The sequence below is a fragment of the Aquila chrysaetos genome, chromosome 2 (genome assembly GCF_900496995.4).
Source record: "Aquila chrysaetos chrysaetos chromosome 2, bAquChr1.4, whole genome shotgun sequence".
Lineage (NCBI taxonomy): Eukaryota > Metazoa > Chordata > Aves > Accipitriformes > Accipitridae > Aquila > Aquila chrysaetos.
In genome coordinates, this window is record NC_044005.1 from 51,929,204 (window position 1) to 51,942,388 (window position 13,185).

The 13,185-nt window shown below is 42.9% G+C and overlaps 1 protein-coding gene across 1 annotated transcript in view; it reads right to left on the reverse strand.

Annotated features, from left to right (window-relative positions):
- RSPO3 (R-spondin 3) overlaps positions 1 to 13,185 on the reverse strand; it is a 63,159-nt gene that overhangs the window by 26,222 nt on the left and 23,752 nt on the right. Inside the window, exon 3 of the mRNA XM_030005131.2 lies at positions 948 to 1,139. Coding sequence (XP_029860991.1) covers positions 948 to 1,139 — 192 coding nt within the window. The remainder of the gene's footprint in view (positions 1 to 947; positions 1,140 to 13,185) is intronic.

Genomic DNA, 13,185 nt, shown 5'->3' on the forward strand with positions numbered 1-13,185 from the left:
TTTCCCAGTTCTCAGATATTTTTAAATGAAATACATAAAAACTTGTGTATGGCACAGACCATGTCTGATATGCAAGGCCACACACTGCTAAAAAGTGAGCAAATACTTTACAGTGTCAAGTTACTCTGTAAGACTTTACTCTGGGGTCCGTTCATTAAATAACTTTTATTACCAGGTAGAAACTGGGAGAGTTGCTTGGCCGTCGCTCTTATGTTTTTATATCACCTGCGGGATTAAAAACAGTGAATTCAACAACAACAAGAGGAGTGGGGAGGACATTGTGATCTTTTCCAGTTCATTTATGGTTCAAAATACATAGTGGGGTCAAAATGTGGCCTGAGCGGTAAAGAATAGAGTCGGGTTCTCTGTCTCCCAGCCTGGAGGCAACAGGAATCAGTAACTTCCCCCAAATCAGGCTGAAACCTGGCCAGCTGCTACAGGCATTGAGAGGGCTACACTGAGGGTGAGACAAGCCATCAAGAGACCAGGGCAAACCCCATCTCCAAAGAATGCCACCTGCCCTCTTCTCTCGTTGTCGCAGGGGTGAGGAGGGTAAGGGCAGCGGGTTAAACGGTTCCAGGCACCGAGATTCAGCGTCCCTCGGCCGCCGCTCTTCGGAGCTGCTGCCGCTCCCTCTTGCTGCTGGAGGGCAGTGCCTGGTGCCCACCGGCGCTTGCCTTTCACGTGGGGGTGCAGAGGAGGAGACCACCGCCTGGGTCCTCGGCAGTCATTCATGCAGAGCTGGGATCCCTGAGCTTTAGGCCGTTTCGTGATCTTTCGCCTTAACTTCTTGCTCGGGCTAATATTTACTGCGCTACTATAAAAGAACTGAGCAAAGAAAGACATGGCCTGTCCATCTGCTTCGCTGTTGGCTTGACTCCTAAGGGAACACAGCATTCAAGAGAGAACAAACAAATCCATGCGCTTCCCCTTTCCCCAGCACTTACTTGCACACTTATTAATGTCGGGATACCGTGTCCCATAGTATCCGCTTGGACACGAGGAAAGACATACTCCAATCTGTTTCATGCCAATCCTCTCCAGAACAAAAAAGAGCCTGGGCTTACATGACAGGCATCCGTTGTAGTCAGAACATGTAGCACACCCTCCTTGGCAACCCTGGCTCACATTAGGATGCACTGAGAAGACAAGCATTAAAAAAAAGAACAAAAACAGTGAGAGAACAAGATATTAGACAAGACCATGAAATAATGGCTCCTCTGTACTTGGAAGGGTGGACCATCCACCTCTCTGACATCTCTTAAAGATTGCTTCATTTTTTCTTGTGTCTCTTATGACCTGACATTTCATTTCAGCGATTATTTCATCTGCATAAAAATGAGAAGCTCAGCTGATGTGCTCACATCTTGCAGAAATAGCTAACAGCAAATTATAGTTGAAATAGATTTTATGGAGCAGCAGCATCCTAGAGAACAGTTATTTTTCTTCTAGTTATTTTCAGTGGTTTTCTGCCTTGTATGCACTTGGCTCAGCAGATAAATACATGTTCACTTATCTTTGCTTTTCCTAGCTGGATCATTAAAAATCAACCTAGTATATAATTTCCTTCATTGACTAAATGCCATTTGATTGAGTTCTGCTGTGCAGGACTATGCCCTGGTAAGATCTGATGCTAATTTGCCTTAATAAAAAGACAGAGGAGAGCCATCCTTCTCACCCTCCTTCTTTCCCTGGAATGTTCTCCCTGGCATGTTTTTAATCTCTAACAATTACAACCTGATGTTCAGACTTAACTGTGGCATTTACCCTGCTCCAGACCCAGCATGGAGCGTAGGTAGGATTATATTTGCCTTTCTATTGAATTGTTCTAATTCTTCAGACAAGGAAGGGAAAACTTATTACACTCACTGCCTAAGACTATTCAGTTCTTCTTTAGGGGCTTGGAGGTAGCAGAAAAGAGGATGCTATTGCAGACTATCTTTTCAGTAGCAGACATTAATCAGTGTATTACTTCTCAGTAGCGGAGAATGATGTTTTGCCTCTTCCTGTACTTTAGGAGTTGTTACCTACTTTTACTTCCTTCTCAGTTGCATTCTTAAATAGGAGTTGGATCTGAAAAATAATTAAGCATCAAATAATGTGTCCCCTGTTTTTTGGCCTTCTCTTGTGTGAAAGACCCAGGCATTTTTCTGAGTGTAAGCTTTCATCTCTCAGCCTGAGATGTCTGGTTATATGTGATCTGTAAGAGAAATCCAGTCCTTGTTCACATTTGTAAATCGTATTTGTAAATACTAGTGGCTTCCTGCTCTGCCTTCTCCTTAGGCCAGTGATAATTTTATAAATACACACGTGCCATACTTTGATTGCCTATTTTAGTGTTTTGATTCTATTTTTGTCTGCAGACACTGCTAAATAGCTTGCATACACAGTGAACTTGCTTTTTTGAGCTCCTTTCTGTAGATCCCTTGGAGGCAGACCAGTAGCCCATATGACTCCATGGCTTACAGGTTGAAAGCCACCACTCTCTGCTAGCTGAGGGGAGTTTGCCTGGTGGCAGGGAAGTTCAGGAATACCTCTGTACTTTGCTCACTTACAGTTTTGGCAGAAAAGACATGGCCCGTGAATGGGAAAAGCACTCCTCTATGCTCCGAGGTTTTGATGACCAGTCCCACAATCTGAGAAACCTCAAAGGGAGTTCAAGTTCACTTTTGCTCTTTCATTAATAGAATGAGGAATGAGGGTTGTTTCTCTCAGCAGGGCTGACCACACAGGAGAAGAGCAAACTTTGGCCCTGCTGCGGACAAACAATTTCAATGAGAATATAAGAACCCAATTCTCTGTGCCCCCAGCGGCACTCGCTTTGTAGAACAACCTGGAGGAAAGTGGTTTTACTACCAAGACACAGCACTACTATGAGAATAAATGGCATTCTGCGTATTGAGAAGCTGCAGCCCCAATTCAGTTATCAGACTTGCTTTCACTAGAACCTCAAAATGCTGAGTGCTCAATAAGTATAACATACTTTTTTCTGAGAAGATTCCAAAGATACATAGTATATTGACTTTGAAATTAAAAGCCTGAAAAATTGGCTTTCTTTTTAAAGTTAAGTGAATTAAAATGTCCTTGTCTGTCTTTCCACTGTCTTGTGGCTCTTGTATGAAGCTGCTTTCAAAGGCAGATGCAGTAATGTGATCTAAGAAGCTGACATTATTTTAAAACTATCCATGACTTTACTTCATTAAGTCTGACAGAAGGAAGAAAAAGCAGCTGAAGTACAAAATAATTGTCATCAAAGCTGCTATATAAAATATGGATGATCGCTTTTGACGGGAAACATATTATGTGTGAGCACCTGTGACACGTCATTATGAATAGATTCTCTTGACAGAGAAAACATTATGTGCAACTGCTCTGAGGTCAAGCTGTGTGTGCGAGCCCTTGAGACAGGCAATACTTCATTACCGAAAGATGATAATTGTCTATAGCTAAGATCCATTACATGGCCAATTTCCATCTCCCTTTTAACTCCAGAAGTATTAAGTATAAAATAAAGTGTACTCCTAGCCATTTTCATAATTTCTGCCTCCTTTCATGCATCCCAGATACATTTCATACAAATAACTCGGCAAAAAAAGAAAGCCTGTAGTTCCGAAAGGAGAATCATATTGTCAGTATTATGGAGCAAGGAATAAGTTGAAATATGTAAGTCAAGCTCCATTTGAAGGCTGATTTAATGCCATGTTATAACTCAACGTGTGAAGCAAAACAAGCTCCTGTTCTTGGAAATGCATAGAGCAAAAGTCTTACTGAAAAGTCAGAATTGACATTTTAAATGAAGAAAGACATTTTTTCTCTTAAAAGCTATTACAAGGATCCTTTTTTAATTGTCCCCTATTGGGCTTGGCATTTCTTTGAGCCCTGTATCTGTGTAATGAAACTGTCTCTCATTGTGCTTGTTCTGAATGCTCGGTAGACCCTTATTCTGGCTCAGGCAAGAAGCAAAGCAGGGACAGCCGAGTGCTCCAGAAATCGGTGCTTCTTGAGAGCACAGCACTGGGCTTTGTCATTGAACCTGGGAGAAAATAAATGGTGGAGGAAAAATATTTGTGTCTAGAAAACGAGATAGCATGTTTGAAATAAGGCATCTCCAAACTCCAGCTGAAGATCTCATTCTCGTTACCTCTAGGCCTCCTCCCTCTCCGGCTCAGATCCAGGCACTTGTCTGATCCCTGCCACGCAGGGGCCGGTCCCTCCCTTCCTGCAGAGGCCAAGGCGGGTAGAAGGGATTCCAGAAGGAAATGGGGCAAACTCAGGCTCTGAAACATCTCTCTGCCACAGAGAGGGAACTTATCACTGCTGGGTACAGAACTGGCCCTTACTATTCCTCTCTCATTGCAGCAAGGTGTTAGTGCCTGCAGATCTCAAGCACTTCAGCAACTGCACGCCATAACCATGAGGAAGCAACCAGAAGTTTTACCTCTTTTTTTTCTCCCATATCAGACACTGTGAGCTCAGAGTTTTAACTGATGTGCCGCAACAAGCTGGGAACATAAACCCCATCTGGTGAAATCTGGCCACGGTACACCCTGCGTAAGCATTGCTTCAAATTTCTAAACTTGGGTCAACAGTAGAAATGGGTAAGTAATGTATATCCACTTTAAGAAACTCTTTGAAGTCTACAGGTGAAAAAGCACTAGGAGAGCGCAGACCACTCCTGTTAGCCCCAAGTTTTAGATGTGGTAAGAGGGACAAAAAGACGTCCAGTCTCTGGGCAGAGGGGCAGGCCCTGTGGCCTCATGGGTTAGGCACTGGCTGCAGAACCAGGAGGTCTGGGCTTTAGCATTGCAAATAAGTCCAAGAAATGCTCTTTCTTGTAAGCACTTGGTCTTTGGTGCAACCTGCTCCGTTATAAAGACAAATAAAATGAAATACAAAAAATTCTCCACAACCCTCAGAACTGACTTCAATGAGGAGAAAGTATTCTATGCATGGGCTGTTAGGAGCAGTGTCTGCCATTAGAGATGGCCCTACTAGCCATCAAGCAGTCTGCCCTCTTGTATTCAAACACACTTTGAGCACAGCGAAATCCTAGACTCTCAAGGATGGAAAATACAACACAGCAATGGTCAAAAGCAAGTGGTGGGAGCACAGAGACCCACAGACAAGTTCTTCCCCATCTCTTACACGAGCGTCAGCCAGGCCTGCTGACTCATCAGGTACAAAGTATGTGTGTGCAGGCGCGTGACTGGCTTTAGGTCCAGAATCCATCCCTCCATTTTTCCTTTTATATAACCTAAATACTGGAGATCGGAGAAGACACTAAGTTAATCTTGAACTATTCTCTTCCCCTGCCTGGTTTTAAGCCCTTTTTGGCTTGGAGGCCTTTTTTTGTGCAAGCTGTTTGTCCAGATATTAGTTTTAAGCCTCATTAGCAAATGAAATCACTGGGGATTTTCCTTTCTCAGAATATTTTCCAAAGCCCTGCTCTGGAAACAATGAGTTGTGGTCTCTCTGTTAAAAATAGAAAGTTAGGGACAAGGAGCTGAATTTGAGTCTGAACTTTCAATGATGAGACGATAGGAAATTTTGATGGCATGCAGCAAATAAATTCTAAAACCATTGCAATGAAATTTTTCTATCAATCAGCTTTACTTTATATAGAGATTAAAATTTATGGGATCAAAAAACGAAAATAATAAAATGCAGGAGGAATCCAGGTGGGCATGTGTTCTGACAGCCAGAGGAAAAGCTCAGGGTAGAAGAACATTCTTTGCCCGTTTGCCGCAGCTGAGGTGCACTGTCTCATCACCAATCTTCAATGACCAGATGTCCATTTAGAGGCTTGCTCTTGAAATGGATGTGCTAGACAAATGAAATCCATGCCTGTTAGAGAGCTGCTGCTACTCCTGGTTTCTCGGGCTTGTGCGTTCTCACAGGAAATATTTTCACAGCAGAACTGCTCTGGAATTTGGCCTCCCCAGTTGGGCTGCCCCTCGCTGCGAGACCCAGGACCTGCCTCGGCTTTACCCACCATGCGGCATCCACACGGGCACCAGCCCTTGTGCTGGGGGGGAATTTGGGATGGGGTATCGCGGTTTTTCTCATCGCTTGATCGCTCCGTGCATTCACTGGTGTTCATTTCTTTGTCTCTCGCCTAGTGCGAAGTAGCTGCCTGTGGCAGTGGCCTGAAAACAATACTTCATGTAAAGCAGAGCTACTCTTAATCATGCAGACCGTCCTTTAGGCAAACACAAACAGCATTTGGCAGTGAGCTCTTCTAATGAGAAAGTCATTAAGGAATTCAGTTTGCAAACCACAGTGTCTTTCCTCAGACTCTTTCTTGGACAGCGTTTCTCTGTGTGGAAATGCGTTAGAAGCGGAACAGACAATGGTGGGGCAAGAACACTGAACCAACGTGTAGGCAACATGCAGTGCGGAGCAAGGAGAAAGCCCACGCGTGGTGGGACAGCACGGGGAGAGCATGTACGCATGGGTTTGATAAGTTTGTATTATCACTGCTAAATAGATTGCCAGCCTGGGCCAAGGCGAAACCTGAGCTCAATCTTGCAGGCGCTTGGCCTTAAATCACCCACAGGGAGGGAAGGGACTTGATGTGTCGGGATGGGGCAGCAGCTGGGCTCTGCGGGGAAGATAGACCCAGACGTGGCAATCGCTACATTGGATTGGCCATAAGTTTTCTGGGATGCAACAGAACCAGTAGTGATAGCTGAGGAATGTGGACTCTCTGGCCAGCCTCCCCTGGATCTACAGGAGTCTGAGGCAGCCTTGAAAGGAGAGGCAGCTGCAAAAGCAGCGAAGAGGAAAAACCAGTCTAAAAGTCAACTGTTAAAGGCTTTACGTCTTCTGTTTCTTTTTGTGATTTGTGCTTCACAAATACTTAAAGGTTTCTTTCTAAGAGGATGGCAACTCCTCCAGAGATTTGCCTGACTTCAATTTTACTTCAGAGGATTACTGCCTTCTATGGTACAAAACACATAACAAAGAAGATCCTCAAGTGTCCTCCTATGTTTTGAAGGAAAAAGATCCCATAAGGACTGGAAAAAAGTTTCCTCAAACATCTACCTGGCTTAACAAAATATCTTCCTCCTCAAGAGGCACTTCCCATCTGAGGGAAAAGAAACCAACCTATTTTGTTCACCAAGTGTCAACAGTTCTAAAGAGCAACAGAAACACAAGTATGGGACTGTCCCAGTCTCAGGGAGTATCCGTAACCGTTTTGTAGTGGTGTCTACGAGCAAGGAGGCCCTCAGCCCAAATGGCCAAGATCTCACTGGGGAATGCCTCATCATTATTAAACACATGTCTGGCAAAGTGATCCTGGAAATTAAGTATACTGGCTGCCAGAACACATTTCCCCTGAATTTGGTTAGAAAGAGCATCAACAGGCTGAAAAATCTCACCAGGGGTGCAGATTTTTATGCAGTCTCCTAGCATCTTCAGCACAACAGAAATCAGCCACAGCAACCACAAATGGCTCCTTCTCATTCCAGAGAGTTTTGTAAATAAACTGAAAAATTCTTTTCATGGAGAGAGAAGGGAAATTGACTTTTTTTTCCCACGTACTACGAAGCACCACCAAAATTCAGGGATCCAGGAAGTTTAACCAGTATAGGAACCAAAGAGGATCCCTGAGGAAAATTGCCTTAAGCACTCTGGTAGTGATGGTAAAGGTAGGACCAGGTCATGCAATACGTTCTCACATCAAGTTCTAAATCCTATAAGCAACTACAGATCTTACTTTTAGAGTCAGCTGTATTTGTTTCCAAATACCCAGCCATCAAGACTATACATTGTGAATCTTCTCTAAAAATGGAAAGCTGAATTACATTATCTCCTCCTTATTGTCTAGATAGGAAGATCTGTTCGAGAAGCAAAAGTATGGGATCTATAAAGAGTAGCAACCTAATAGTTGTATAGTCAACGTGTAATGACACTTGTCAGACTCAGCTACTTGCAAATAAAGCATCTGTGCTGAGATGAGAAAAGGAGGCTTGAGTTTTGGAAAGAGGATATATTTGATGCACATATGTTTAGATTATTTTAATACTCTAATCCTGCAAGATGCCATCATGAAGATCCCCAGTTGATTTTACTCTGTTCATATGCACACAGAACTCTAAAAACAAAGTTGTCAACATCACTGTGACTCCCATGACTCCCCAGTCTTTTCCCGACAAGAGACGCATACTTTCATCAAGTAAAAAAGCACAGCTGTATATTGCACATGCTCATTCTTTGAAGTATGCAGTCTTTCTGCTTGATTTTCTGCTTGATGCTAGCGTTCCATCTGTCGTTTATGTATTTCTAACAAAGCTCATTGGTGCTCAGGTTGTCCTGGTGGCATCAGAGCCTGCTCCCCCCCGCCTCGCCCCCATTTTCTTCTCCTGTTTTGTTCCTTTAACGTACTGGAGACTTTTATTGTTGCGTATTACACAGATGCTCGTGTACTTCCAAGCTGTATAAGGATCACTCAGCTCATACTGTCAACATTACACAACTACAGTAGCATTTGCAAGTTTCTTGTTTCCCACAGGGTCTTTTGAGACTAGAGTTTTTCTCTCAAAGTTTTGTTTCAGAAACCACAGAAAGAACAGCAGGATGTAACAGATTTTACTTTCCATGCTGGGGACTAGGGAGAAGGGTTTAGACAGCAAAAGCCTGTAATCCCATGTTGAAGCTATGATTTTCTACTACCATGTTTACAGCGTTAAAAAATTAATAAGCCAGACAGCAAGCCAGCCCACTGCCTTGGCATTGTTCAGACGTGCCTTTGGTCAATTATTTAATATCCTCTCAATTTTGTATATTTTCCTAAATGGAACTGATCAAAAGTTTGTACTGAATGAAATAATTTTTTCTGTGTAATGATTAAATTCATACCATACTGAAGCTAACTAAAAGCCCCAAAGTATGTTGTTTGCAGTGGAACTGTTCCGGACTGATGCCTGCAAACATTGAAGCACAACCTGTCTCTTTAAATGCAAGTGTTCAAGATTTGAACTCAGAGTATAGATACTAAGGAGTATCACAGTGCTGGAAGGTCTCTAAAAATTATTTTCTACTATTTGTAACAAGGAGAAACTCTGATCTCAAGTTTTCATAAAGGAAAAAGGGTAAATTCTCCAGGCTGACTGGACCATGCATCTGTCAGTGACACAAAATACTGTCCAAAATTCCAGGTTTAAATTAATGATTAAAATACTAGCCCTAGTGACTGCTTCTCTGTGGTAGTGCTGTGCAGTGATGAATATGCCATCAACTCTCAGCAAATGATGACCCAACTATTTTCACCTTTCCCTCATGCCACTGGCACCCATGCCAGTCTGAAAAAAAGAAGTCAAAGTTTTTTGAGAGCAAAGCGTGAGCAGTATGATATGAAATTGAGTTCAACTCTGGTGGAAAACAGACAAGAGGCTTCATCACCAGTCAGCTTGGACTCACTGACAGAAGTCCTGGCCCACCAAAGCCAATGGCAAAACTCCTGCGAAGAGACGGGGGTGAGGATTTCACTTATTTGTTAATCGACGCTAGGGTAGTCCATGGTTTGGAGTACAGTTATCTGATTTTTAGAGGGCAGTGTGATTGGATGGCCTGTTTTGATTGGAGTTAAGTAATAGGACAAGCAAGATTTAAGTAGGCATCTGATTCTTGAGGAACTGACTCAATTCAACAGCTCCGCGTGCCTGGCTCTTCTTGTGAAGTAACTATGAATGGCATGTAGTTAGGGCTTGTTTCATCACCCCTTCTGTGCGCTGCCCTCCCTTTGAAGTCTGAGCCTTCCCCTCCCAACCGGCTTCGCTGCCTCACATGCTGACCCACATGAAAGAAATTTAGCGCTCGCACCAAGCATCATTCACTTCCCCAAAACCGTAATACATCTAACATCACTGCAGTGATACACAGCAGGCAGTTTACAGTCAAGCTAAAACCGTGCTAGGAAGTATTTGAGCTGAATTGTTGGGGTGCTGTTGATGAAATCAAGGCTATCGTCCATTTGGTACTTAAGCAGGGATACAGCTAATTTTTCATGTGGTGGGGTACCACCACTTCTCCGAGGATTTGTGCACCAATCAGCTCAGCTGATTGCAAAAGAAAATGAATTAAAATGAATTAAAACTGCTTGGGGTTGGTTTTTTTTTTAATGTAACATCTGTAAAAGTATGTTCTTCATCCCCAAACCAATTAACAGTATAACGCTGACGCATCAAACTTTCCAGATAGTTATATTAATCGAAAGCTTATGCACAGGCTGTATTTGAAAGCAGAAGTTGCAGACTGCGCGGGGTTGTTAGTGACTGTTGTAGCCAGTGGTTGCGCAGACGGGCCGAGCTCCATGCAGCCGCGCAGGTAAATGGCAGGCAGCGCCGTTATGACCTCAGCAGTCAGTAAGCCAGTCGATCGCGGCTTTCCCTCTAAACCTAGTTTGCCTGCAGCAATCCTGTGGTGTGCATTAGTGGCACGAAGAGGTCCAGGCAGAGGCCAAACCGCCCCGTTGTCCCCTTGCTGCCACCTCCGGCGCAGAAGACACCCGCCGCGGATGCTGGGCCAGCGCTGGATGAAGGCGGGTCCCCTCTTACCCGCTTTCACCCACACTCTTCCCACCAAGAGGAGCCCCATGGCCACCACCTCCCTTGCAATCTAAGGCTGAAAGCTGCCAGGCTGCTCCAGCCTCTTGAGGATGCCCTGGAGAGGATGTGCAGCCACCGGGAAATCAGGTTAATTGATTAAAGGTCCCTATGACTGTTTTGCTGTGCTCTGATTTCTGCCCATAAGGACCACACCTATAGGGGCATGACGGGAATGCTATTTCGTAAGGATCTTCAAAAGTGGGATGCATGCAAAATTGCCATAAAATGCAAAAATTTATGAAATATTCCACAAAAGGTTAAAAGATAATCTGTTTCACTTTGTTGGGAATACTTGGTTTCAGTTATTTGAAAAAAAATAATTGACAAAATTATGTCAAAGCTTTTTTACAAAAAATTTCTAGAACTTCAATTTAAAAGAAAAAGGAAATTCTCAAGTAAAGAAATAAACAAACTGAGGCCACCTATTGACAATACTAGGTAAAGAAAAACAAACAAACAAAGTTACATAATTGTGTATAAACCCAAGAATTAAATAGCTAGAAAATTTAAAGTTAATGTTATGAGTGTTATTAAACATTTTATAGTAAGAACTGTAAAGCCAAAGGTTTTGAATCCACTTTAATGTTTTTCTACAACAGCAAAAAAAAATATGAAAAAAAGCGCCTTATGTGTCTTTAAAACCGGTTTAACCTAACCTGAAGACAAAAACATTTGGAAAGATTCATGGTTAATCTATAAACTATAACTTTTAGGGATGACTGATTTTTATTTGTCTGATATATTACTTAATTTTACTGTTGCACATCCAAAGTGATATCTGACACTTTTTATTCACAGCTGAACGAGTGGTCTTAAAAATATACTTTTGCTAAGGTATTTCACCAATAACAATAGTAGGAGTCACATAATTTAGGCTGGATCACAGCAGCATCCTGAGGGCACATGTTTAACCTTACACTGCGTGTGCAAGTACAATTTGTGAGACTCCTCTTCCTACCCAATCTGCTGCACAACAAAATGATCCATTTGCTGTTTCGTGGCCTGAGAGAGCTGCTTTGTCGGGTGTCGGATGCCTTAGCCAGCTTGCAAAGTATCCTTGGCACTTTGCAACAGTGCTCCGTTGAAGAACATTTTTCTAATAACTACAATAATGAGGAAGAGGACTGTTCAGTTCTGTTTTGTCACTCTGTAAAATAATGAAATTAAGCTGATGCAGAATAAATGATAGAAATAGAAGCCGTTACTGCAAATAGAACCAATAAGCTTTACTAACAATTAGTTAGGCTTCGGTGAAAACCAAACATCCCCTAGATATTAGAAAAACATGAAATCACAGCAGTTATTTTTAAAGCATCCAATATGAGGAATATTTGGCAGCTTGACTGGTGGCTAGTGGCTTGCGGCACCACGTTGGGCTGCCATGAGACAGGGCTCGGATATGAGATGACCGCAACAACACCACTCCAAATGCCGGGCTGCTGCAGCAAAAATTGTGATAAAAAATGACACAAGCAGATGCCAAAATGGAATAAGTGAAAGGAAAGGTTGAACTGTGCCCTAGCATGCAAACATCCTTCATAACTGAATCCTTGACCTCATAGAGTTGCATGAAGCAAGCCAAGCAATTTGCTGTCACAGAGAGGTAGCAGTTCCCCACAAGGACATGCCCCTGGTGACAGCAAGCAAAATTGTACATATAGGGAATGCTGTCCTGGGGTAGGGTGATGGACCCGGTTATCAAGCTGCAATCTGTAGACCACCAGAGGTCTGCATAATGTTAGAAATGAGGAAAAACGATTGCAATGACATTGGTTCCTCACCCCCAAAGCAAACATATACACAGTCCAGTACAGATAAAAAAGAAACAAACGGTGTGGAAGAAAATAAAAGCAATAGGTGAACTCTCAACATCTAGTTACTTTGTCTTTCCCTATATGTGAACCCCCCCCCTAACAGCACCACTGGGTTACGTGCTTTTGGAGAAAGCGAGGCGTTCTTGGATTTGAAGGTTGGTGAAGTTGCCTGCTTATGGTCCCCTTCTAGTGTTGGAAAGTTAACAGTATTAGCATCCACATTTTCAAACCCAGGGCCTCCAGTGAGACAACGAATCTCCTGCTTCATTCCTATGTACATAATCTGATTTTCAGAGTGCCTGTGGAAGATGCAAGATGGTCAGAGGTCTGAAAATGCAGCTATTTATTTGGGAATCCAATCAAAGGATTGCTGCTTTGCTTCTAGAGCCAAACTTAGAAGTTTTGGCCTTGTCATCTTTGGGCTTCAATTTCTTCATCTGCAAAGGAGAAATGATACCTATCTCTTAGGAGTGTTGAGGTGTTTAATTCATGGATGTTTACAGTATGTCCTCAGCTTTGGCCGAAATTCCTGGCTTCTTTGCACATGCAAGACTTCATGTGCAATTCTGTTCCTGGCACCGCATTAAACCTTGCTTTATATGGGATTCTCTCATATACATCAGACTGTTATGAACACAACTACTGAGTCATGGGTGCAAGTGTGGTAACAATTTATTGTAGTCACTCGCACAACCTTTCCATGCACAGATTTCAAAGGCGGACTGAGACAAGTTGAGAAGCCAGTTCTTTTAACTTTCTGA